The 26,102-nt window shown below is 40.8% G+C and overlaps 2 protein-coding genes across 2 annotated transcripts in view; both read right to left on the reverse strand.

Annotated features, from left to right (window-relative positions):
- Positions 1 to 16,730, reverse strand: part of LOC127477143 (uncharacterized) — a 347,576-nt gene extending 330,846 nt beyond the window's left edge. The window contains exon 1 of the mRNA XM_051801066.1: positions 16,716 to 16,730. The gene's annotated coding sequence lies outside the window, so the exon portion shown is untranslated. The remainder of the gene's footprint in view (positions 1 to 16,715) is intronic.
- The window catches only part of CPXM2 (carboxypeptidase X, M14 family member 2), a 75,606-nt gene continuing 65,419 nt past the window's right edge, over positions 15,916 to 26,102 (reverse strand). The window contains exons 11-13 of the mRNA XM_051801141.1: positions 25,546 to 25,685; positions 24,960 to 25,059; positions 15,916 to 19,630 (exon numbers count right to left, since the gene is read on the reverse strand). Coding sequence (XP_051657101.1) covers positions 19,377 to 19,630; positions 24,960 to 25,059; positions 25,546 to 25,685 — 494 coding nt within the window. The 3' untranslated portion in view covers positions 15,916 to 19,376. The remainder of the gene's footprint in view (positions 19,631 to 24,959; positions 25,060 to 25,545; positions 25,686 to 26,102) is intronic.

Consider the following 26,102-nt stretch of genomic DNA (forward strand, 5'->3'; position numbering starts at 1 on the left):
GTGGGAAGCCATTCCCCCTTGTCCTGTCCCTCCATGCTGCTCTAAAATGTCCCTCTCCATTTTTCTTTGTTCCAGTCACTGTAGCTGTACAATCAGAGCTTTAAAGCAAACCTTTCTTAAAACTCATACAAAGAGCAAAAAGTCAAAAACCTCCATCCTCTTGGATTTTGGATCCAGCAAGAGTCCCCAAGGAAACAGAAAAGCAGTGCTTTGGAATGAAATGCCAGAGCATCCTGGTCAGATATCAGTGGGAATGCAGCAGGGTCCAGGTGCAAAGCTGGCTGCAGATTTCCTCTTGCTGCCCGTCTCAGGAGGTTCTGTTCAGTCCTGCTGCACTTGCACTGCTTTGAATTCTTGAACAAAAATTTTTAAAAGCCCTGTTGAATATCAAAGGGTTTTACATGCCCTTCTGACTACGAAACCCTTATGTAAAGACAGGCAAATTCTCCTTCTCCTTCTTTGCTAATGGGATCAATGAGCAACAGAGTTAAAAAAGAAATAAAGAAACCTCATTAATTGAATGACTTCTGTTAGAAAAAATCAGTTAAATACCTATTGTCCTTAGGGTCACACAGTAAACATATGACAAGGCTGGGGACAAGTTCTCTGTGCTCTGTCATCCAGCCCAGCCTCATTCAAGTAAAACAAAGCCACCTGCATCAGCCAGAATAAAGAATGGATCTTTTTATAGCAGAAACCACAGGGCTTCCCAGATAGACATTTGAAAACTATTATCACAGATTGCCTTGGAAAATAGAAATAGATAACTAAGAGGTGCCTTGATTTACCTTTATTTGTACACAGGGCATTTTTCTAAACCTCGGAATTTTTTTCGCAGTGTTTTTATTTTCTTAAGATTATTTTAGGATAAAAATTCATGTATTTGGCAATCACTAATCATTCCCTTCCGAATTCTTGCAGGAATGTAATGTATTACCAGTCCTTCCAGGTGCAGTTGGACTTAAACACTTGCCCCTGTGTTAGATTATTAGATGATTACTTGCTCTAAAAACAAGATGTTAGGAGCTGGTTTTACAACTCCTTGCTGCAAGGAGAGTGGGGTTGCTTGGCTGAGTAAGGACCATTCATACCATGAGAGGTATAAAATGTCCAGTCTGTGTATTTAAAGTATTTTATTTTGCAAATATTGAAAACAATTTGTTTCCTATTTCTAAAAGCACCTAGCCAGTCTGAAGGAAGATAGTTAGGAAATAACATTAATAATACCTGCTGTAGATAGGGCATGTTTTGATTATACTATTATAAATACCATTATAATTTATTGCATTTGACTTTTTTTTTGTATAACAGTGGGATGTAATTGCAGGGGATATTTATTTAGGGGGAAATGGTAATATAAATTAAACCTTTCTAAATTGCATGGATAAAGGGATGCACAGACCTCTTTGTAATGACAACATGCTCAAGAGTCTCATGAGTAACCATGGATTTTAGGGTCCCAGATAAGCTAAACTGTAATAATCTCCTAAAAGATACTTCAGTGATTCATTCATTTAAAGGCAGACACATAAAATTCTCTGTGTCTACAGTTTAAAGGAATGCAAAAAAAAAATTAATTCCAAGTTCAGGTTTTGAATAAAGGGGCCTGTGCTGTCTATTCTGTTTACAATGGCTTGTGCTTTGTGAATACATATCAAATGTTGTAATATATTTTTATTACATAGAGTTAATGGTTCATACAAAGTGACATATATAAATAAATACATACTATAAATGTATATTGTGATTTTGTTAATTCTACTGTTAATGAAATGTGATTATGATAAATGAATTGGTGTGAGCTATTTTTTCATATAAAATCAATGTTTTAAAAAGTCTGTTTCAGTTCATTGTTGCAAAAGTCAAGCCTGGTGTGTCATTGCAATGATGTGACCCGAACAATCCTGCCCTTTTTTGGAAAACAGCTACAAAGTCAACTGTAATAAAATATAATTTCATTGCAATATCAGCAACACAAGTGAAATAGTTGGAGAATCTGAATATCTGATGCATATGCCTAGTTGTAATATATATCTTTAGTCTTAGTACACATGATGCTACTTAGCTGTTCCTTAACATCTTGAGCAGGATTTTGGAGTTGGTGTGAAATCAAGAGTGGAGGGGAGGGGTGGGGACTCTTCCTGCTTCCTTCCTCCATCCTTCCCTATTTGGAGTTCTCACAGGAAGGTATTGGGTTGAATGAAGTGTTTCTAAATTCCACCCAAGCGGCAAATCCTGCAGAGGGAATAACTCCTGGTCCTCACAGAGCAGAAATCTTTTAATTGTCTATGTAAAGTCCAAACTCTTGGTCCCTAAATGTGTTTTTCTGCTGAAATACAGGGTTTAATCATTAGAAATGGAATCATTAATAATGATTCTGGGCTGGAAGGGACCTTAAAGCTCATCCAGTCCCACCCCTTGCCATGGGCAGGGACACCTTCCACTAGCCCAGGTTGCTCCAAGCCCCATCCAACCTGGTCTTGGACACTTCCAGGGATGGGGCAGCCACAGCTCCTCTGGGCAACCTGTGCCAGGGCCTGACCACCCTCACAGCCAAGAATTCCTTCCCAATATCCCATCTAGCCCTTCCCTCTGTTAGCTTGAAGTCATTCCCCCTTTTCCTGTTGTTGACAACCATCAAAACTTTCATTCTCAGGTGTGGGGAAGCACTCACTGAAACCAACAGCAACATCTCCAAATGTTCTCCCTGGGGTCTCTAGACAGAGATTTGAGTTGAAGATTAAATTCCAGTCCAGTGCACAGAGGAGGCCTCTTAAGGGCTCTTCTGCTTCCCATACAGGTGTTAAATCTCCACTTGTAGCAGAAGAGATCCCAGAAGAGCTCAGAATTCTCAGACATCAAATAATTTCTGATTTAGCCAACACAATTACTTTGTGTTGTATTTTTTTATTCTCATTTCCCCCTGTTATTTTAAATAGCTCAGCATAGTTATATGTATAACTATACATCTATTTTCCCCATCTTTCTCTGTGCATTCCCTCCCTCCCTGCTGGGCACACACACACAGATTAACATGTGTCTCTCCAGATCAACACCCTGCTCTCAGAAAGCCAGGCAGGGTTGGATGAGGTAAATCATTTATTCATGTTCAGCCTGTAGCCACTTCCAGTTTGTACTGAGAGCAAGGCACAAATGAGGCTCCAAATGCAAAGCTTTCACTGTTGTCTTTGAAAGGAGAAGCTGAAGACATGCTGGCTCTGCAAACCCTCAGTGCTACAAGAACATTCCCACATGGGGGGAAGGCATTTCCCAGAATCACAGATCCATCCTGGGCTCCAGGGGCTCAAACAAACAGTTAAGGAAGACCTGCTAACATGATGTGAGAGATTCTGGGAGGCTGTTCCATTGGAATCTGTGGAAGGTTTTATTTTGCTCTGGTCTCCATTACAACTTTTTTTCCTCCCTCAGGAAGGACCTAAATATTGTCTTTCACAGTACAAAGGCAAATGCAAAGGAATATTAATTCCTGGATAGTTCTGCCTGGAGATTTAGCAGAGGCAGAATAATTATCCTGGAAAATGTAGGAAAGTGTAATTTCAAAGGACTTGCCATCCACACGGTTATATAAATTTCTTCTTTTGCCAGCATCATGCTAGAACCAAGTTAAAAGCTTCATACCAGCTTCTGCCACCCTGACTTTGGAAGAAAACAAGCTGCAATGCCAATAATACAGTGGACATGTTCCCAGCATGGCATCCTCAAATAATATGATTATTTATTTAATCTTTTGCACTCAGTAGCATGCACAAGGTAGAAAAGGGGCCCAGACAGAGCTGTAGGAGTCCCAACACAAAATAAAGAGAGGCATGTGTGTCCCTAGAGGTGCAGCCCATCCCTGAGTCACTCTGGTCCCCGATGCTGGAGCAGCACATGGGAAGGTAAATATCAGCACATCACCAGGGACCAAGAAGGCTCTGAAGGGGAAAGACTGTGAGCTTGGTGGTTTCTGGGCCATCAGATAACAACAAGCTGACCTTGTTGTTATCCCCTTGTGTGGCCATATGGGTTGTTTTCCAATGGGTGTGCCCAGATATCCTCTGCAAACACTGGAGAAATATCCATACCCATCAGAGAGCTGGAGCCCCTCTGCTCTGGAGCCAGGCTGGGACAGCTGGGGGTGTTCTCCTGGAGAAGAGAAGGCTCCAGGGAGACCTGAGAGCCCCTTCCAGGGCCTAAAGGGGCTCAAAGAGAGCTGGAGAGGGACTTGGGACAAGGGATGGAGGGACAGGACACCGGGAATGGCTTCCCACTGCCAGAGGGTAGGGTGAGATGGGATACTGGGAAGGAATTCTTGGCTGTGAGGGTGGTGAGGCTCTGGCACAGGTTGCCCACAGAAGCTGTGGCTGCCCCATCCCTGGAAGTGTCCAAGGCCAGGTTGGATGAGGCTTGGAGCAATCTGGGATAGTGTCCCTGCCAGTGGCAGAAGGGTTGGAATGACATGAGCTTTCAGGTCCCTTTCTGAAAGGGAAAAGGGAGCCCAAACCATTCTGTGATTCTACAATATCAGAATCATTAACTCAAATTATTCATGTTGGTGTCCAACTCAGAGTATTCCCAATGCATTTATTGACAGAGAGGTTCTAACGAAAGATAAAATTAAAGAAAACAAACCAAGCACAAATATCTGGCAGCAAAGAAGTGGCTGTTCATTTTTAGTGTTGAGTCAACAGAAAGAAAAAGCATTCCAGAGGAAGAGAAGATCAAACACCTACACTTCAATATAGGAAAAGTGCCTTTGGAAGAAGACAGAGCTCTGGAGATGCTTTTCCAGCTAAGTAAGAGAAAGCAAGCAGCAGCCCTAGCTGTTCCTGCCCTGCCCATACCCTCTCTGAGCCATGTGTAGCACTGGAGAACTCATCCTTTTTTTTCCTTAATTAAACAAATTCAGATCATTGTAGGACAGTATTTGCCAAGCAATTACTTTATTAATCTTTAAGCCTCGTATCTGAATATGCATATGCTGAACCATTGTATTTGGTAAGTCGGATCAACTAACTTTGATTGTTGTTTTGAACACACACACAGAGGCTTCAGCAGAAAAAAACACCAGGAGAAAACACTGCATGATATTCTGAGCTTAAGCAGTCTAAACTTTCCAGCTGAGCTTGGTCATAGCTAATGCTATTTTCTGCTTGCCTTTGGGATTTGCTAAGGAGTTTTATCACTTGAAACTGCAAATATTTCTATTCAGATTTCTTTTTCTTTTCAGCACTTCCTGCAAGTGCTTTAGAGAATCTATTTCCAAGATGACAAGTGAGGTTCTGACATCTTTCCTGATGGTTTCATTATATACAACTGACTTAATTTAAAAATTAATACAGCATCTTTGCTGTCCAGGTATTACATTTAATTCCCATTTTACTAACTGCAACTACATAGCATTTTCCTATATCTGCCTATATGATATGTCACTTTTGCTTTCATTAGTTTGCAAGCTTCTTAAACTGTAAAATAAATTATTATGCACCTTTTCTAGAGAGCAGTAATTGCTATTGCTATGTATTAAATATCCTGACTCTCATGATATATGTGGAGAAACAATGTTGGCTTGATTCATTCTGTTTAACTATGTTTCTGTCATAGTGTTCTTGGACTTCATAGTTACAAAATCTAAAATGTACCATTTGTCCAAGGTGACCATCCAAGATCACAGAATCACAGACTGGTTTGGGTTGGAAGGGACCTCAAAGCTCATCTCATTCCAACTCCCTGCCATTGGCAGGGACAAGTTCCACTAGACTAGGTCGCTCCAAGCCCCATCCAACCTGGCCTGGAACACTTCCAGGGAATGAAATGAATTCAAGATTTCACTCGTATCTTGGAATAAACCTCTCATTCTGTTAATGTTTGAGGAAAGGACCCATGGGGGTAGGACCCTGCCAAAAATGTTTTTATTCTTTTTTATTATCCTTTCTATTTCTTTCTATTGTAAACCTTCCACTTCCCAAAGGCAAACTGACAAAATCAGATTGTTCATTCAAGATCAGGTTCCTCTGGAATTCATACAGCTTTATATTGCTCCTAGAAATAAATGTTCAAGTGGACATGAGAAAGGACAAAGTGTGTTAAATGCATTTTCTTCTTCATATTCAGTGTAAGAGTGTCCAATAACCATAAACAGATATCTTTGGGAAGTCCAGTGACTCAACAATTTAGGAAGTAGATTTTCCTTCTACCTTTAGAAAATAATTCACAATAAAAAGATGTAATCTGGTCTACTAATCATGAACTTGCATGACAGTCTAAACTACTGTTTGGAACAGTTTATGCTGTAAACTGGTATTCAGCAGAGAGCTTTGCTTCTCTGAGTTTGCCTCTCATCCAGAGAGATTTTTATGCCAGCTGATATGATGATCCATCTTGCCTAGTGCCTAGAATTGCTTTTCCAATCAATTCAGACAGACATTTCCAGAGGGTAATTCATGAACCCCATGTCGCACAGAGTAAGATACCTAAGGAAGGTGACATGGCCTGCCATTGAAATGTCTAGCCTTTCTTACAATTAATTTGCTGAAAATGTTTTATCTGAAATTTGTTTATAATCACTAAATCACAGTAATCCTGCCATACAATCCTACTATACACTTCTTTTAAAATTTCTGTTGTTACAGTTACTGATACCAAACAGCTAAAATTCTTATAAGCCCATAAGGAAGTATTTAAAATGCTACAGCATATGACAGCAGGAATTTCTTAAGAGATACCCTGGAGGGACCTGATGGACAGGATGTTGTAGAGACTTTCCACGGAGTCCAGGGGGCCTTGGAGTAAAGGCCCTGGTCTGAAAGAGTTTGATTACCAAATTCTCTATTTGCAATCAAGAAGGCATAAACACCAGATTTATAATGACAGCTACTCTGTGGTGTTTACACTGACAAAATCACTCCCAGCTGCAATGCTTTGGGCTACAGTGTGATAAAATAATTGTTAAGGAAAATATTACAGCGAGTAACTGTCCAGAGAAGTTACTGACACTCCATCCCTGGAAGTGTCCAAGGCCAGGTTGGATGGGGCTTGGAGCAACCTGGGTTAGTGGAAGGTGTCCCTGCCCATGGCAGGGGGTTGGAACTGGGTGATCTTTAAGGCCCCTTCCAACCCAAACCTTTCTGTGATTCTGTCCATCTCACATTTGAGGCTCCTTGTCCCCAGGTGGGCTCAGTTATGACTAATTGTCCTCCAGCACAGGCAGACTAGTTTATACAATTTCAGTGGTGGTTTTTCCACAAATCTTCTCTACTCTCCAAATTATTTCCAAGTCTAACTGTTCCTGCAGCTAGGTTACTGTCTAAAATGTCTAACTTATTGCTGCAAACCTTGATGCAAACTGTACATCTCTGAATCCCTTTTATTCAGGTGCATCTACAGGAGGAAACATTTTAATAAGTGAGAATTTTAAGAGTTGAAGCTCTATTGGAAAAAACCTAAAAATATAAAAGATCTTTCAGGAAAAAAAACCCATAAACTTATGCAGCTCCTCTGCAGCTCCAGGGTTCACATCCTTCAGCCTGTGCCAGCTACCTGGGCTGCCAGGCTGGTCCTGAAATGCTGAAGTATGGTTTTGTAATCAATACCCATTAATTTCCCTGAATACCCTGTTGCTCTGAGGTGGACAGTCTTGTCTAAGTGGAACGAATGTCCCATAAAATCATGGAATGGTTTGGGTTGGAAGAGACCTTTAAGATCATACAGCAAAATTTCTTGGCTAACTAAAGGGAACTAATTAATTTTGAAATTATAAAGCCTAAATACCAGGATTTAGTACAAGAGACACTGCAAACATTGAAGGATTCTATGTATTATTCTGGATAAAGAGAAGCTTAAAACTTGGATGGCAAAACTAGTTTTTCCTTGTAGAGGGCACTGCCTGAAAAAATACTGCAAAGGAAACTCTCCTCTGGGATGTGTAACTACTGCACAGATATTTTCCCAGGGGATGATACAGACAGATTGTAAATCCTCTGCCTTCTTTCCCCATGAGCCTTAACTCCAGACTCCAGTGGAAGGGACACCTCCCACTAGCCCAGGTTGCTCCAAGCCCCATCCAACCTGGCCTTGGACACTTCCAGGGATGGGGCAGCCACAGCTTCTCTGGGCAACCTGTGCCAGGGCCTCCCCACCCTCATAGCCAAGAATTTCTTCCTGATATCCCATCTAACCCTGCCCTCTGGCAGTTTAACACCATTCCCCCTTGTCCTATTACTATCTGCCCATATAAATATTCCCTCCCACTCCTATTTATAAGTCCCTTTAAGGTACCAAATAAACCAGAAACAAACAGCAAACCTGGCAGGACTCTGAGGCTCAGACTTGATCCAAGGTAAGTCTTTTCTGTACTTGGACAGAGGAGTAAGAGCCAGGGTGGCACTTTCCTACACTAATGCTTTCAAAGGTCTACACTTTCTCAGAATGCAAATTATTGTTTTACCACTGTGGGAAAAAACCCCCAAGAGTTAGGCTTTACATGCAAAGTCATGATATGTTACATTTAGAAGGTTGCTTTTTCCTTCCATTTTTCTGATACAAAGATTGCTCTCAGCACTTTATCATCTGTCCTCGTTTAATCCACTGCAGAATTATCCTTGCAGCATGAAACATGGCCGTTGATCTCATTAAGTGACTTTTAATAATTGCAGGTTTTAAGGAAGCGAAAGACAAAAACCAACTGAAATTAAGCTTGTAATGAAAAAGAACATGAAAAAAATGAGTAGGAGTATGGTAATTACATGCTTATGACTGTGACATTAGGCAAAAGAAAACAGAGCAGCAGATGGTATCTGAATCTAAAGAAAAATGTAAATGATGCTGAACTCAGACCATCTTCTAAATAATGGTGTGTTTAGCAGCAGGTAGGTGTTCCACCTAAAGAAGTGCTGCCTGGTAATTCAAGGATATACATCCAATATAGGAGGGAAATATCAGCATTCTTTATTAGATGAGAAGTCACTTTATCAGTTTCTGTGTACTGCAGGGCCTTTCCTGGCCAGCTATACAATTCTGCCTGTCAATAAATTCACATTAGTGTTGATATTTGTCATTGGCAGTCACACAAAACATCACCTTCTTCTGTGACCTTGGTACCCTCAGCACAGCTATTTGCAGTGCAGCCTGAGTCAGTTGTAGCAGCTCTCTAGCTCAGTGGGGAAAATAAACAGAACACCAAAAGCCAACAAAAATTATCAGCAGCTCTTTAGGACGTGCTCCCAGGAAGGCTGCTCAGGATCCTAATAAAAGTTTTGTGTAACTGCAATGTAAAAATCATCTTTCCCCAATTTCCCGTGTCTGCGCCCACAGCAAAAGGCCAAGAGGAGGGGCAGGAGATCTGGCCAGCAAAGTGCTGACTTGCAAAAGAGGTTTTTTAAAGAAGGGTAGAAAGCAGGGCTGTACAAAGGTTTCATCAGTGAAAATTTGTGTGTCGGGTCTGATAAACTGCTGGCTGGAGCACCAGCCAGCTGCCTAAAAGCCTCTTCCCAGCCATGAATTATTGGGGGAGTGTAAACATAGTTAATAAGTTTCTTGGGCTTTGTTTTGCTCATGTTGTTATAATTCTGGAACCAGCAATGTATGACCACTCTGTAGAGCAAGGCACTATTTGTCTAAAGATATTTTTACTCATACTTTGTTCCTCCTTTGCAATGCAAAAGAAAGAAGAGGAGGGGAATATATATCTATGCATTTTTCATATTTATGTACTTCTATATTTATATCGCCTATAAATATGTATGTGTTTTACAAGTGTATTCCTCCAAAGGAATACTACAAAGAAAATAAAATCTATTGTCTGTTAAAAATTAGTCAATTATTTTATAAAAATATTAGTATTTTGTAATAATAATTTTGGCATCTTCTATGTCAAGAGGACTCAATATTTCTGCCTACCAGCAAACAATGAGTATATATAGGCAGTGAGGCCATCTCAGAGGAGCTTCTGGTTCCTCTACATGGTTTTCTCCTCTTTTTTGGCCAACTTTCACAGGCTTCACAATATATCACAGGGACTGTGATATATTCCTGTTTGTGGTAAAAACAAGCAGGCCAGGTTGAGTTGATTAGGTGACAAAGATACTACCTGTGCCTTTCTAATTTTAATATTTCTTCCTCCATATCCCAAATTCCAGGTGTGTTCCAGAATCTCCATCTATTTCAAAGAGTCTGCCAAAGGAAGGCAGGAAACCAGTGTGGCCCCACATGACAAGAGGAGACTGAGGGGAGACCTCATTGCAGATGCAACTTGGGAGGGGCAGAGGGGGGGCAGGCACTGAGCTCTGCTCTGGGGGGGACCAGGACAGGACCCAGGGAATGGCCTGGAGCTGTGTCAGGGCAGGCTCAGGTTGGATCTCAGGAAAAGGTTCTTCCCCCAGAGGGTGGTTGGGCACTGAACAGGCTCCCCAGGGCAGTGGGCACAGCTCCAGGGCTGCCAGAGCTCAAGGACATTTAGATGATCCTCTGGGACACAGGATGTGACTCTTGGGAATGGTCCTGTACAGGGCCAGAAGTTGGACTTGATGATCCTTGTGGGTCCCTTCCAACTCAGCATCTTCTGTGATGACTTCCTGGTCTCATTCCCCTTGCTCAGCTCACCTGCACTACCCATGAGCTTCCATTCCATGACCAAAACCAGCAACACTCTTTTATGTTTTGCATTATGGTCAAGAGCTTCATTACACCATCCCAGGCTCCTTACAGTGTATTTTCTCTCTCCCCTGTCCACCCCAGTTCCCACCAGTTCATGCCATGCCCTGCAGATGGGCTGACAAGTTACTACTTGTTATTCCATATATTTTGCTTCTTTTAATGGATGCAGGTGCACACACTGCTGAAATGCTTTCCCCAGGAGCCCACAGTTCTTAATCATCCTATTAAAGTGATTCTGTGTTTGCCATCATTTTCACATTAAGATTATCTGCTTTAACTGCACACACTGAGATGTTCAAATTATTTGTTGTGAACAGCTGATTGAATCTAGCTCTGTTTGCTTACAAATTGCCTCCTGCCTGCTCACAGGGTTAGGGAGCTGCTGAGTCACTGAAGTTATTCAAGATATTTCAGATATTTTGGGCTGGAGGGGCACAAGAACTATTGCTTACAGTGAGCTGATCTGACACCCAGTGTCTGACATGCCACGGGGCACCCTGCAGGTGAGCACCTCACCTGGTGGCATTTCAGTAGGAAATCAGAGTTCTTCTCCTCATTAATGCACATGTGCACAGTCTTCCCACAGCCACAGCACAACAGAAACAGCCTCCGTGCTCACCAGGCAGCTCAGGATGGAGCACAGAGACATTAAGCCATCCAGATAAATATCTATATCCTGGATGTGTCCAGCAGGACCAGGGCAGTGACTGTCCCCCTGTGCTGGCACTGCTGAGGCACCTCCAGTCCTGGGGTCAGTTTTGGGCCCCTCATGTCAAGAAGGACATTGAGGGGCTGGAGTGTGTGCAGGGAAGGGAACGGAGCTGGGGAAGGGTCTGGGGCACCAGGAGCAGCTGAGGGAGCTGGGGGGGCTCAGCCTGGAGAAAAGGAGGCTCAGGGGGGACCTTCTGGCTCTGCAAGTCCCTGACAGGAGGGGGGAGCCGGGGGGCTGTCAGGCTCTGCTCCCAGGGAACAAGGGACAGGACAAGAGGAAACAGTGTCAAGTTGTGACAGGAGGGGATTGGCTGTGATTTCTCCATATCCTTGCATACTTCTGATCCTTGGCTTTCTTTTAAAACTTTAGAGTCTTTAAAAAACTACCAAAACCAGAGATTCTTCCAGGGAAAGCTGTAGAAATACAAATGTTGGCAACATCTTCCCAGAACTCAAATGATATTTTTTTTTAGTATTTTGTTTACAGCAGCACCCACAACGTGCTGGACCATTTATAAACATTCAAGTGTGGATGGGTCATGAACTTTGATGTAGAAAACCATCTTACTTTCCCAGTAGGAATCAGACAAAGATTAACTCTTGGCAAACCATGACCCTGGTCTTTGAGGTACTGATAAGGAAGTGTCTCAAAAAGGGGCTGGGCAATATTATCTTGATATCAGTAGGCTTTGGATGGTTTCAATAAATAACAATATGTTCTTGTTTCCTCTTTAAAGTCTCTTTACAACCTGACATATAAAACCATGGCCAAATTCCTAAATATTTCAAGGTAGTATTTTCAGATAGAAAACTCACAAAAGACGTCAGAGTTTTCTTCAGCAGGGTTGGGGGTTTGTTTTTTTTTCTTTTTCCCCTCCTTTTTTCCTTTTTTTTTTTTTTTTTTTTTATTGGTGTTTTAACCACTGTTTTATATCATGAGTTCTTAGGCTCACTGAAGCTAGATGATATATAATCAGGAAAGCTGAGGAATAGTAGAGACTCCTACATTCTGCTTAGATTGTTACTATAATAAGGCTACACTTGTACAATTTGTATTTCCTAATGTGAAACAATTGGCAGCTCTGCAGGGTGGATGCCCCCTGAGGGCTGCCTGTCCTCCCAGTTGCTTCTGTCTACTGAAAATAAACATATGAAGTGCACATAACATGCCCACACAAGGCTTAGAAACACACATCAGTGGTGTTGTGGGTCACAGAGACTCACTTCTACTCCATCGTTTTTAACATCCTTATTTGGTTTTTCTTTCCCCTTCAGAGCTGTTTTGTTTTGGGGTTTTTTTATTCCTTCTAATAACAGACCTTTATTTTATTTCAAATTGGAAACAGATGATTTCAACATCCTCAACAGTTCATGATACTCCCATTTTAGAAACTCAACACCTCCATCAGGATTCTCAGTTGTGGGACTGATGATTCAGAGCTGTGCCTGTGCCTGCTATGGGACAAATACTCTGGACAACAGAAGAGGAACAGAGCCCTGGCTTGACTTGTTTCAGCTGTTCTCCACTGCCTGTCCATCCTCCTGCCATGAAAAGGATGTAACACCATTTCCTCCACAAAATTGCTGTGAAATCAAAAACTCGTTGAAGGGGTGTTTCTCTGACCATTTCGTTTCCTGAGCTTTTACCAGCTCTCTTTCAGGCCCCTTGGTGTGAAAAAATAGCCATTCTGCTTTCTGCCAGATCCCAAATTTCAGTCATTTTCTGTTATATGAAAAACTAGTTATCAACAGAAATAGAATATGCAGCATCTGCTTCCGAACTCTCTGGGAATTTTGAAATGCCACCACTTAGGGTGTTCTTCGTTGGTCACCTCAGTGACTTCTTCAGAAACATGGACTATTTGAAAATTCAGGAAAAGGCAAGTTCAAAGAAGGTTATTCAGGACAAAGAGGGGAGTAGAAGATTTCAACTTGAATCCTCTTTTCCATCCTTCAGTTTTTCCTCTGTAAAAATGGTTCTCTTTCTCCCGCCCCAATCTCACACTTTTCCTGATCTCATTTCCCAAACACCAGACCCAAAAACCTAACAAGTTTCCTGCAGATGACAGGGATGATTTCTAGGGAAGGTCTTTCGATTTATATTTATATTTTATCAATCATCCAGCAGTCAAGGTCCTAATAATACACCTAAAGACTCTGATAATCTGGAAAGTATTCTCTGGAGACCCATACTGCTTTAAGAATGATAAATTGCTTCTGAAGCCAAGATGGAAATTCATCAATTAATTTGTGTGAATGCTTTCATTAGTGAGAAACTGATTTTACAATACTGAATTATCTCCAAATGTATTATTTTCTGCACATGATTCTGAGGGTGACATGGTTATTGACATCAGTACCATCAGCACTCAAATTTACAGTGACTCAGAGTCATTGGACTGGTCCTTTATGGCCTTTTTTAGGTAAAAATAATATAAAGTGTGCAAGGAAACGCTGTTGTGAAATTTTAGTAAAACCAGATACATGTCTCTGAAAAATAACTCTCAGAGTTTTAACACTGAAAGAATATGTTTTAGCATTTAAAAATGACAATATAGCAACAAACAGCAGCAAACCCATTTAGAATTAAACTGAATAGGTAGATTGAACAGTTTATGTGTTGTTTCTCGTGGAGCTGCTGATCAATAATCGTGGTCCTTCAGCAAAACCACTGGGGGTTGGAACGTTCCAGGAAACCATTATGTTCATCCAGTGGCTCCAGACACCCTTCCATGGGCAAATATAAACAAATAAGGCAGATACAGAGCAGATCATAAAAAGAGAATCAATTTTTCCATTCACTTCCCACTCCTTCAAAATTATATTTGTAAAGCTACTCCTGCTCGTGAGAACAACCTTGGAGTGAGGAGGAGCTGATCACTGAGCTCAGTCAGAGCTGGGGCCAAGCCAAATTAATGATCCCCTTCACCTGTGAGTTAAAGGCCTCCTAATAAATAGGAATGTGACTTTAACACTGAGTTAGAGGGTTCACAAGAAAAAACAAACAGAAATGTGATTTTAACACCTTTCACATTGAGGCAATGTAATCAGATCCACATCCTTGTGGTAAGAAACAGATTTGCAAATTTACATCCCTCTGGTCTACTGAAGTGAGATCATGCTGCCATTGATCCTTATTAACCCAGGTATTGAATTTCTGTCACATCCAAACCACAAAAAGTAACTCCATTTTTCAAATTTTACTTGCTGACAATAAGACTGGATGAATTTTTTTTTAATCTTTAAATGAGAGTTTGCTCTGAATGCTCTTTTTTATTGCCATTGGGATAGCACAGAGTTAATAAGAATGATTGTGCTGTTGACATAAGTGATATATTGAATTCTAGAAAGCAGCTGCTGCAAATTAAAGGAGAGTTAATGACTAGATAATTAGAATATTAGGTGGTTGATGTTAGTTCATTTAGTAATAGGTGGGAATTGTTACTATCTGTTTTCTCTAAACAGCACAAGTATTTCAGAATATGCAGTTCAGATTTGAAATGGAATTCAAAGGAAAAAAAAACTTTCTGTTCATACTGTGAACTGGTAAATAAATATTATTTCAAATATACAGAGGAGATTTTCTGGCCCTCTCTCTAGGTGTGCAACTGCTCCAGTAAGAGAAGAAAAAGGCTTTGAAAAGTTGTATCCTCTTAGTGAGTGTGAAGTAGAGCTTCCCTGGGCTCCAGCTGGAGAGTTGGTAGGTGTGCACAGAACTGTTGGTCCTGCAGTGTTTCCAGGCTGGAATAGCAGAGTCCTGCAGCAGGAGGTGGTGGTACCACGATTTACATGAATTCTTTGTGCTTTTATGCTTCCTCCCTCAGGCTTATGGCTGCTACCTAAACTCACAGAGACTGGTCACAATGATAACAGGTAAAGAACCTCCAAACTTGGGCATTTTAGGACCCACAGCATATCACTTGCCAGTTTTTAAAGGTTAAACCAGTGAGAGTCATTGGTGTGAAACTTGTACTCTGTTTCAAGTTAACTCATCTCTGTTTTTGTGTTTCTCAAAAAGGTCAACCACCTACCACAGGATGATAAAAGAGACAAGTAAATCTGACTGGATCACTCAGTCACTGCCTGCTGAAATCCACACTTTGGGGAGATGTGCCAAATTCAGGGAAAATAATGAGCTGAAGGTAGAGAAAAAAACCCACAGCTATACGTGGATAAAGGAAGGGAAAATAGTTGGTGACAGAAGCTGAAAATATGTGACAGGCTTAAAATATCCAATGAAAAAAAAAGTATTTTTCAACCAGCATAGACAATGACTTCATTCACATTCATTTTTATCAGTTTTACCCACATAGAGCTCAACCTCCTGGTAAAAGCCAGGCTAAGATACTCCTAACAGCCTTCTGGTGCCAGCAGATTAAAATTGGATTAGAGATTACCAAGATACACTACATTTATACCAACACGTGTAAGGAGATATAGTTTCAGTAGGTTCCCAAGCTGATTCACCCACTCCTGGAAGTGTCCAAGGCCAGGCTGGACGGGGCTTGGAGCAACCTGGAATGGTGGAAGGTGTCCCTGCCCATAGCAGGGGGTTGGAACGAGATGACCTTCAAGGTTCCTTCCAATCCAAACCATTCTGTGACTTGCAGATGCTGAGAGCTGTCTTTGAGAGGTTACTGCACTTATTACAAGGATGAATGAGAAGAAACTGAGATAGAAGATGATAAAAATTATGATAATTAGAGAAATAAAAAATGAATAGCTGGATAACATGACATGGATAGTTAAGGAGAAGCCAGTCAGCTCCCACTGTGTTTTATGATTGTCAGGGCTCTGCATGGGAGCAGATGAGTGATGGCTGATATTATCAAGGAGAGTGGAATATCTCCATGTTTTAACCTTTCATTTGTTTAACCTTTACTGTGTGGGTGAGGTTGTGCAGCTGAATTTCTTATTACTTGAAAGGAGTTATATTTTTGTCTTTTATAGCAGGGATGATAAAAGCTTAGCAAAGTTCTCACGTAAGTGGCTGTTAAAATGGATCTGTAATTATAAAAGGGCTGGTATTCATCCTCAAGTTTCATTTCCTTGCATTTCTGCAGGATTTCCTGTTTTCCTACAACACTGAAAGGAAAAGAGATTAAAAGCACAGAATTCAGAAAAAAGTACCTGTTCTAAAGAGGTGGAAAAGGTAAATAAAGAGAAAGCACTGGTATCCAGATTTATTGGTTTCTGGTTTGGATCTGTCTAAAGGCTAAATAACAGTGCTATGTATTTCAAAGGAAAGGAACATTTTAGCTCCCAAGTGCACAACTATATAGAAATAGGACACACATCAGTTTGGTAATATTATTATATCCAAGGCAGGCATAAACATCCTAGCATGAGACATTCACACGTCTGAAATTCCTGGTAAAATTCCTTTGAGCTTGAGTGTTTCCCAGTGTAAAGGTGCTGGACAACCAAAAAATAATTGCACAGACAAGTACACTTGACAGCTATTAGGCCATTTATTTAGTAATGCCTGGACTAAAATGGAGTAGAGTCACCTGCATTAGTCATATTTTGCTGTGCCCAAATATGTGTCAGCTCTAGTGATGGCCAGTAAAGAGCACCAAAGCCACCATCTTCAGCATCTGATGTTCATGAGGTCTTCAGCAATCAGAATCCCTCTAATTTCACCTAAGAGATGTCCAGGAATACCCCATGAAATCCACTTCTTGCTACCAAATGAAAAATAACTTCTCGCTGCAATAAGCTCATTTCTGAGAGCAAAGCATGGCAACCTCCAGGTTTGTGAAGTCAAGCTCTGACACCGTTATCTCTGACCTGTCAGGACTAAGAGGGTGGTTTCCACCTCCAACCTGATCATCAGAGGGATTTAAATTTAGCTGGTTTGTTCCTCATTTGTCTGTGCATGTTAAACCACCCCCAGCAAGGCAACTGGACAGCCTTTGTGGGACTGCAGAGAGAATCCACCTGAGAAACTCCATCAGTTCATAGCACAAAATATAGTGTATGATCCTGATCTATTGTGGTGACAACAAAATCTACACATGCCAATAAACAAGCCAAATTTAACTGCTAACAAATTGCCTGCTCTCATTACTCCATATTCAAAAATTATGTCACATTGCTGCCTGCACAAAGACATCATTAATCCCTTCTCACCTGTCAGAAAAGAATACCCTTTTTGACAAATTGCTGTTACATTTGCCATGCAAAAATATATGGCATATAGAACGTTGTAAGGGTGGTAAATAGGGTGAAATAATTCCAAATGATTGGATTATTTGTTTACTTCTATGAGTTAATCTAAATGATGCTGACTTGGAGCTGTTCCACAATTTAAGTCATAGAGAATTACGTTTGCACTCTTCTGTTTTCTTTAAGCCCTTGCTGGCAAACACATTGCTGTTATTTAATGGTAATTGCACAAAAAGCATGAGCTGGAATTATCTAAGAAATTTAAAAATATGGCTATTTACTATGCAAGAGTTCATGATTATGTTATTCATTCTCTAAATCTTTTTGCCTTGTATGTGTTTCCAACATTCCTTGACAAGAAAAACAAAGGATTTAATACAGATGTCACGTGATACTTTTACAGTAAGTTTTCTACTGGCACTTTATTTTTTCCTCAGCTTTGAACGATACTTTGGGGAATGTCTGTTCCAAGAATCATATCAAACAGGCAAAAACTGTAATAGCAATTAAAATGTTTAAAACAGAATTGTATTTGGAAGTGTATGCTGCAGTCTTTCTACCAAGCATATTACAAGATGTTTATTTAGCCACAGACTTTTGGCTGGCTAAAATCATGTAGCTGACCCTTTTTTTTGGTATAATTAAGATCATAGCACTGGAGCTAACAGAGCAAAGTTACATTTTCATCCACTGACACTTTGTCCAGTGTGTATTTAGTTCATTCTTTCTAGATCTGCATCTTTCCTCAATCCTATCCTGCTGTACAATTTTGTTACTTAAAAGCCAGTAAAAAAAGCACAAATCCTGCTCCCATAGAGGCAGCAGCTGCAGAAGCAGGATGAGCAGATCATGCAGTGGGACCCAAAATCCCTTGCATGTCACAGAAGACAGTGGCATGAGATGTGCATGAGCACAAAAGGCACTTAAAATCAGGCCAAAAATCAATTAATTTATGAACTAAGCACCTATCAGTGGCTAAGACTCTCCTCTCATACACATGACACAACTGGCTGTTCCTCAGGAAAAGCTTTGTTCTAGTCCTTGTCCCACATTAGAGAAGGGCTGCAATGCCACAACACCAAAGTGGTCCTTATCCCAGGATCTTTTTATTAGGTTTAGTTCACAGAGTAAAAGTGCAGTCTTAAAAAGCCAGAGAAGAAAACACTCCTGGCATTAAACTTGGGACTCACACTACATCCTTAAATATAAACAACCCAAGCAGGAAAGCAAAGGTGGGTTATTCACTGCAGGTTTTTTTTCTGAATGTTTTGGTGTTTGTCAGAAGAGAGACTTTCAGGGAAAAGGGGATGAAATTATGACATGTTTTAACCACATTAAATGTAAGTTGTCCCCTCTCAGCTTTCCTTCCATATGAGAATAAAACATAAGGAATGTCAAACTTCTTTAGAATTCCAAAAATGCACCAATTTTATACTTTAGATACAACATTTTTCAATTTTGCATTCAGAACAACACTTCTCCTTTACAAGTGTCTTTTTTTTTTTTTTTAATCCTCCTTTCTCCTCTTTTTAAAGAAAACAGATTTACAAAGGATCAAACAACCCAACAAGCCAAACATTTCACTCCAGGTTAACTCAAAACACCTTCCTACGTTCTTCCTGCCTCTCCCTTCAACCCGGGGGCCGTTTTTGGCTGAGCTTGAATTTTTGCTTCCGATTTTTCCACCAAAAACGAGAACCCCCACCGTCCATCCCGCTCCACTAACAGAAAGGCCTCTTGCAGAGAAATATGCACGAAGAGATGGGCTATGAAACTCTCACTATGACTACAGCCAGGCTGGCAGAAGCAGAGCTCGTGGGCACCGGGAGATGCCGGGCCGGCGCCTATCGGTGCTGCTGCCAGTGCCGCGCCCGCTGCCGGTGCCGGCGCATGGACAGGCTGATGGGCTGCTTCCCAAACTTCCTCATGATCTCCTTGATCCTCGCCAGGTTGGTTTTGGAGATGGTGAAGTCGCACTGGGTGGCCCCCATGTCGTAGCCCACCTCGCAGGTCTTGGTGGCGGCGGTGTAGCCCTCGGCCCTCACGCCCACCACGTACTCACCCGGGTTGAGGAGGCGCCAGTAATCGCCGTCGGCTCCTGGGAGGGGAAGAAGAGGGTTTTTTTAGGACACTGGTCTTTCCTCCTTGAGGAAGGTGTTGTTTATAGACTCATTAAGGTTAGAATAAACCTCTGAGATCATCAAGCCCTACCATCAACCCAGCACTGTGTTCACCACTGAACCACATCCTCAAGTGCCACATCCACGTGTTTTTTCACAGAATCACGGAATCTCCTGGGTTGGAAGGGACCCACAGGGATCATTGAGTCCAACTCCTGGCCCTGCACAGGCCCTTCCCCAAGAGTCACATCATGTGCCTGAGAGTGTTGTCACAACACTCCTTGAGCTCTGTCAGCCTTGGTGCTGTGCCCACTGCCCTGGGCAGCCTGTTCAGAGCCCAACCACCCTCTGGGGGAAGAAGCTTTCCCTAATATCCAAGCTAACCCTGCCCTGACACAATTTCAGGCCATTCTCTCAGTTGGAAAAGACCTCTCAGATCATCACCTTCAACCATCAAACCAGCACCACCACCATGTTCAACACTAAATCATGTCCTCGAGTGCCACAATCCCATGTCTTTAGAACACTTCCAGGGATGGTGATTCCACCACTTTCTTGGGCAGCCTGTTCTAGTGCTTGAAAACCCTTTCCACGAAGAAATCTTTCCTAATATCTAACCTAAACTGCCCCTGGAGCAACCTAGGGCCATTGAATGAGGATACAGAAGTCCATGCACAGGGGTAAGATGACACCACAACCAGGAACCCCCCCATCCTCACACCAGGAGGGTGTCAAAGAGGCTGCTCCCCATCACACACACCCCCTCCTTGTCCTGCCAACCCTAGAGGAAAACACACCTCAGTCACATTTTCCAAGTGATGAAAAAAGGACAGTGGGCTTCAATCTGGCTTAAAATTTTTGGCAGGTGGAAGGTCCTGAGGCAAGGGGTACAAAAAACCTTCCCCAAATTAATTGTAACTGATGGATCCAGAGGAGCCCCAGTGGAGTAACCACACTGCACCCATGACCCTGACCAGGCTGCCTGGACACAGGTTTTGGTGCTATTTTGTATGCAAAGCATGCGAATACATAATATCAACTCACTTGGAGATGTAAGTAAATATCTCCGTCTATAAAACCTTACACTGAGTTTTATTACACTGATTTTCCTACAAAGTATAATTCATCAGGGTACTTAACCACTTTCTTACCTGTAAATGCACAAACAGAACTCCTGTAATCAACTAAACTACTCATGCACAAAGATATATTTTAAACACCTCATTGAATCAGGACTTACTGGTTTCTTCTTTTTCCCTCACAAATGATCTCAGATGTACTCATTTTATGTACCCATCTGTACATAAAGATGACTTTAGGCTTCTTTTAAATATGATTTTAACTAGCAGTTATTCTTAGTTGTGAACTGAAATAGGTCAAAAACTAATATCAAAAATCAGTTTTTCACTCTATTCCGGGAAAACCCACTGTGAATGAAAGTACATATTCAAACATGTAATTCTGTATATAAATAGAAATGGAACATGTCTTGCACTAGGAGAGGTTGGAGTTTTTTAGCACTGATGAGAACTGACAGCCTTACTAGTGCTGGCCTTGGGTTGATGGCAATGCAGGGTGTAGCAGAAAGTAAAGATGATTTGCATAAAAATATTATATTTAGGGAAAAATCAGACTAGCCAGGCTCTTTTTAAAGAAATAGGATTTTAATTTAGGGTTTGGTAAAATAAAAAAAACACGTTTGCAAACCGCAAGTGTTAAAAAAACATCAACATTGACTATACCCTGAAACTGCAGTCTCTGAGTGCCTCAGAATTGCACCCATTCCCATTCAGGTTAATTCTTACATCCCAACTTGCTTAGATTTTTCTTTTATCCAGTTTGACCACATTTGGGTTGATGATCAAACATTCTATTTCTCAGGATTCAGGTATTTTTAGGAAGGGCTCTAAGAGAAGCTCTTTATTCAGTTCTCCTTTACCGTTGGGTCCATTGGAGACTTAACAAAAGGATGAGACATAAATCTGCCCAAATTCCTTGTATTTATCCCCAAGGGCTCGTTTTTAGCTGCAAATGCTCTGGCATTCCTACAGGGCAGGGAAAAGGCTACGGATCACCCTGTGAGTGGCTGTGAACACATCCCTGCTCAAAGCCCTGCTCTAGCCCCGGGAGTGCAAAACTGACCCACATTCCTCTGACACAGTTAACAGTCAGTTCATCACAGCCCCACACAAGGCCAGAAATAAACCTACACACACACACATCACCGGGAATTTATTACAAAGCTGGATATTAAGCCATTAGCAGGATGCACTTTGCCTCCTTTCCATTTACAAGCCAGCAGACACAAGTATTTCTGTCAGCTGTCAGTGCCCAGAATTTAATACCAGGCTAAAAGGTTGGGGGTTTTCTGAAAATCACATTAAATCCAGTAGGTAAAAAATTTCAGAACAGATGGCAAAAGAAACACAATTAAAAATCCAGATAAATTTAGTAAATAATAGGTTTGCTGAAATAATAGGTTCCAGTGGGAGCAGGCTGGAGGCAGACTACATCCATTTCCACCTCCTGGATGTGGAAAAGGATTGCCATGTCTGCTTAGATAAAATAATAATGCATTAAGGCAAACATAGTACTACTACAAGTTAAATGTGTCAGATTACTCCATAAATATTTCAATTAAGAGAAATACTTGGAGCCTTATAGGACAGACCTTACTTACAATTACGTAATTGTAAAAGTGCAAAAGTGATTTTTACACTAAAATTTCACCCTTTTCAAATAGACTATAAAAATCTATCTAATACTCTCTTACCTATGGAAGACTGTCCAGGAAAGCTGGCCATACTGCTGCACACCAAATGCATGTAACAACTAAAACTCAAATTTTCTCTAGTGCCTAGGCAGCCAGGAATGAGATTGGATAGTTATAATATCAGAATTATGCTTAGCTTGGACTAATTTTATTAAATATTACTAAATGCTACTTCAAAACCCTTGGGTTTTGTTACATAATATGCACCGGAATCATAGGAATCTTATAAAAATATTGATTAAAAATTTCTCTAAATGTTGTGTGAAATGAAATTAGTTATGCTTTGGCACAAATCACACAGAAACAGGTATTGGTCTTTGAACTCTGGCTGTGATTCAGAAATGTTTCACCAGGAACAAACTGAATGTTTCTTCATCAATATAGACTTTGACATTCCTAAAATGTGCAATTACAGGAAGTAACCCCAAAAACGCCTTTGCACCATGGGGAAAACAGGTGCATTTGCTCATCCAGTTGATGAACTCTTTCCAAAGGTTATCTTATAGACCATAGTCCATCTCTAACTGTGACAACATGTAATCACTCAGATTTAATCGATAGTTACATCTGCATCAGGAGAAAATGGAATAATTTCCCACAAAGCTCTTAGTCTCGGGATCAATGTCTTCAATTAGCCTATTAATAGTGTTAGCTGAATGTCAGCATCCCTCTCTTTCCATAAGATAAATTGTATGTCGAAGAGAAATCAAAAACAATGTGCTTTTCATGCACTTTTTTTTTCTTTGTCCACAGGAAGAAGCAAAGAAATTTTCTCAAACATGTAAATGTTATTAGAGGGATTTTACAGATAAATTTTGTCTGGCTCTACGGAGTAGTTAATCACATTAATGTATCCATGAAACAGTAGACACCTGAGAGCTGAGCTCACTTGAAACAAAACTTATCTGAATAGAGATAGTGGCCATAATTCTTCTCCTGCTTGGCCTATTTTTATATCAAGGCAACTCAGAGGTTTAAATAGAAACATTTTTCATTTTAAAAGGTATAAATGAAAGAAGACTGCTGACAGCTTGCCTTCTTTATCTGGAGTTATATGTGTCATTTTAGCTTTTTGGCTCTAACATAAATCCTCTGATTTCAGAGACTAATGAGACGTGTATTGTTATCTGGATAATATAAAACAGGAGACAACTTTTATGTTCCCATTTAAAAGGTGGTTCCCAAACAGAGTGTGAGCTTAAATGTCTCATTAAAAAGAAAAATTAAAAAGAAATAAATAAACACTTTTATTTTAAACAAGTTCAGATGGCCTTGAGCCATAGAAGCTCAGCAATAAGATGAGACACAAATAGCTGCATCATTCCCTGAGTGTTACAAGGTGCATTTTGGGATCTTGCCCATTTATTGGACTTGTCAATGAGTCTCCTTCCTGTAGCACTTTTACTGTCTTTAATCTGTTGACTTCTGTTTCACATGGCAATCCAGTGTACAGAGGGCTGGAGGTTAATCACACACTGCATTAACTCAGCCTCAACCAGAGCAATACATCAATTCTGTTAACAGAGTAATACAACCCACACTTCATGGCAGACTTTCAAGACTGCCAAGGCTTCCAAGACAAGAAAAAACAGCTGATTACTTTAATTCCCACTATCATCTCCCAGTGGTCCCGTTTTGAAATGTTTAAGGCAGAATCATTATTGTCTAATTAAATATCTGTCATTCAAGGTTTTCTCTTACAATGGAGACATAGTACCACTGAAATCAATCATAAACTAAGTTTGCTATTCCAAGATTCATTACTGGCTCAGATCATCTACTGTAGCAAACATTAAGGATTTGGAAGTCAAAAGCTCTGTGATATTCCATAGCCTGAAATCAGTTTATGTGTCTGTGTGCTATACTGTGCCTCAGTGGCAAAGCTCATGAAAGTGGCATCAAATAAAGGACCCAGAACACCAGCAAAGACATAAAACCACATAAAGGTAGTGTTCAAAAAAATATGTGGATGTGGTATTAGGGACACGGTTTAGTGGTAACATGGCAGTGCTGGGTTAATGATTGGACCCAATGACCTTAGAGGTCTTTTCCAACCTAAATGATTCTGTGTTTCTCTGATTCACAGTCCTATAACTGTTAACAGCCAGAGGAGCATTCTTTACCCAACATGGCATTACCTGCACCCTTGTTTTTCAGTGCTACATTTATTCTGGGTTAGATTTGCACTACATTTACATGAGAAAAGTGACAGTAAGAGTTCTTTAGACACAGTCTTAATCAGGCTGTTGATTTGGGGCACATAAAAGCCTATTTGCTCAATACTTTGTTGGAGGTGGAAAGAAGAAGGGGAGTGGAGAGGAAAACCATAGTTCTGTTCTTGTCTACACAGCTGCAACATAGAAAGAAATGACTCCCTCCTCATGTGCCAATCCTTCTGCACCACTCTCCTTGGACTGTATCCTACCTGCTGGCCTTTCTCCTAGAAGAGTTCAAACCTTCCATAAAATTCTATATTTTGCTTTTAAACCACAAATCTGCCCTTTTGCACTCATGGTTTTGCTTTTTTCTTTTACCTGTGCGAATGTCATGGTTGACACCTTCTACTGAGATAACAGCATTTGGGATTCCCTTTCCATGCACATCTTTCACTATGCCTTTGATGCCACGATGGACCTATGGAGAGAATAAAAAAGCAAGTAAATATTGCACAGCAATGAACAGTTGTATTAATAAGAAGTTACAACAAATTATTAATTCCATGTGTGAATTATGTGTATTATGTTCCTATTTTATGGCTCACAATATTGTGAAATATCACTATTAAATCCACATCAGCCCTCCATGCATTAACTTGTGAATCAGATTATGAATTCTGTTAGGATTCCTGAGGCATCAAATTCAAGATATAGATAAAAAGAACAGATGAAGCAAGAGACCCAAGGTTTTTGGCAAATTTTCTAGCAAGCTAGAATCAAGTTTTGAGAAGCTTCATGGCTGAAGTGACATGTCAGTATTATTTGTAGGGAAGATTTCTACCATATATACCAATAACCATGTAATTAGTCATGCAAGAAAAAATAAATCAGAAACCTTAAACTCTCTCTCAAACTGAAAGGAGTAGTCACCAAGTTATTTAGAATTTGCACTTCTGTGGAATACCTGCTCCATGAAAACAATCAGGGACTCGCGGTTGTTTTCCCATTCTTCAGGCAACTCACTCTCGTGGGGATATTTGTCACAGCCAACGTAGATGGAGAGCTCAAAGCAGTTTGTGTGCAGGTAACTGAAGTCATTTATGCCTGTCAACAGGGGGCAAAAAAGGAAACAATTTCATATCCTTTTAAATCTGTTAATCAGATCTGATCTTTTTATGCAACTTGTTCATGTAACTTCAAACACAAACTGGGTATTTATCTGGCTGGCTCAGTGTGCAGGCCTGGCAGGGCAAAAGATTTTTAGAAATGCCACAGTGTGGCCAAAACAGTAAAATAGATTGGCTGGAGTTGCAGTCACCAAAGGTGCTTCTGAATGAAAAGAGTTAAAACAAACCCCCTGCTCCTGTCCAATTACCAGAGAGCAGTAGTCAAGTATTTAATGAGCCCTCTGTGCCTTCTGGAAGCAGAGCAGGAGGATTATATAATACAGATGTTCAGCTTTTCACTTCTGGTGATGGGGAAAACCTAAATATCAGCCAGTGGCATATGCTACTCTGCATA

This window comes from Manacus candei, unplaced genomic scaffold (assembly GCF_025592945.1).
Source record: "Manacus candei isolate 608988 ecotype Guabito, Panama unplaced genomic scaffold, ASM2559294v1 h1tg000050l, whole genome shotgun sequence".
Classification (NCBI taxonomy): Eukaryota; Metazoa; Chordata; class Aves; order Passeriformes; family Pipridae; genus Manacus; species Manacus candei.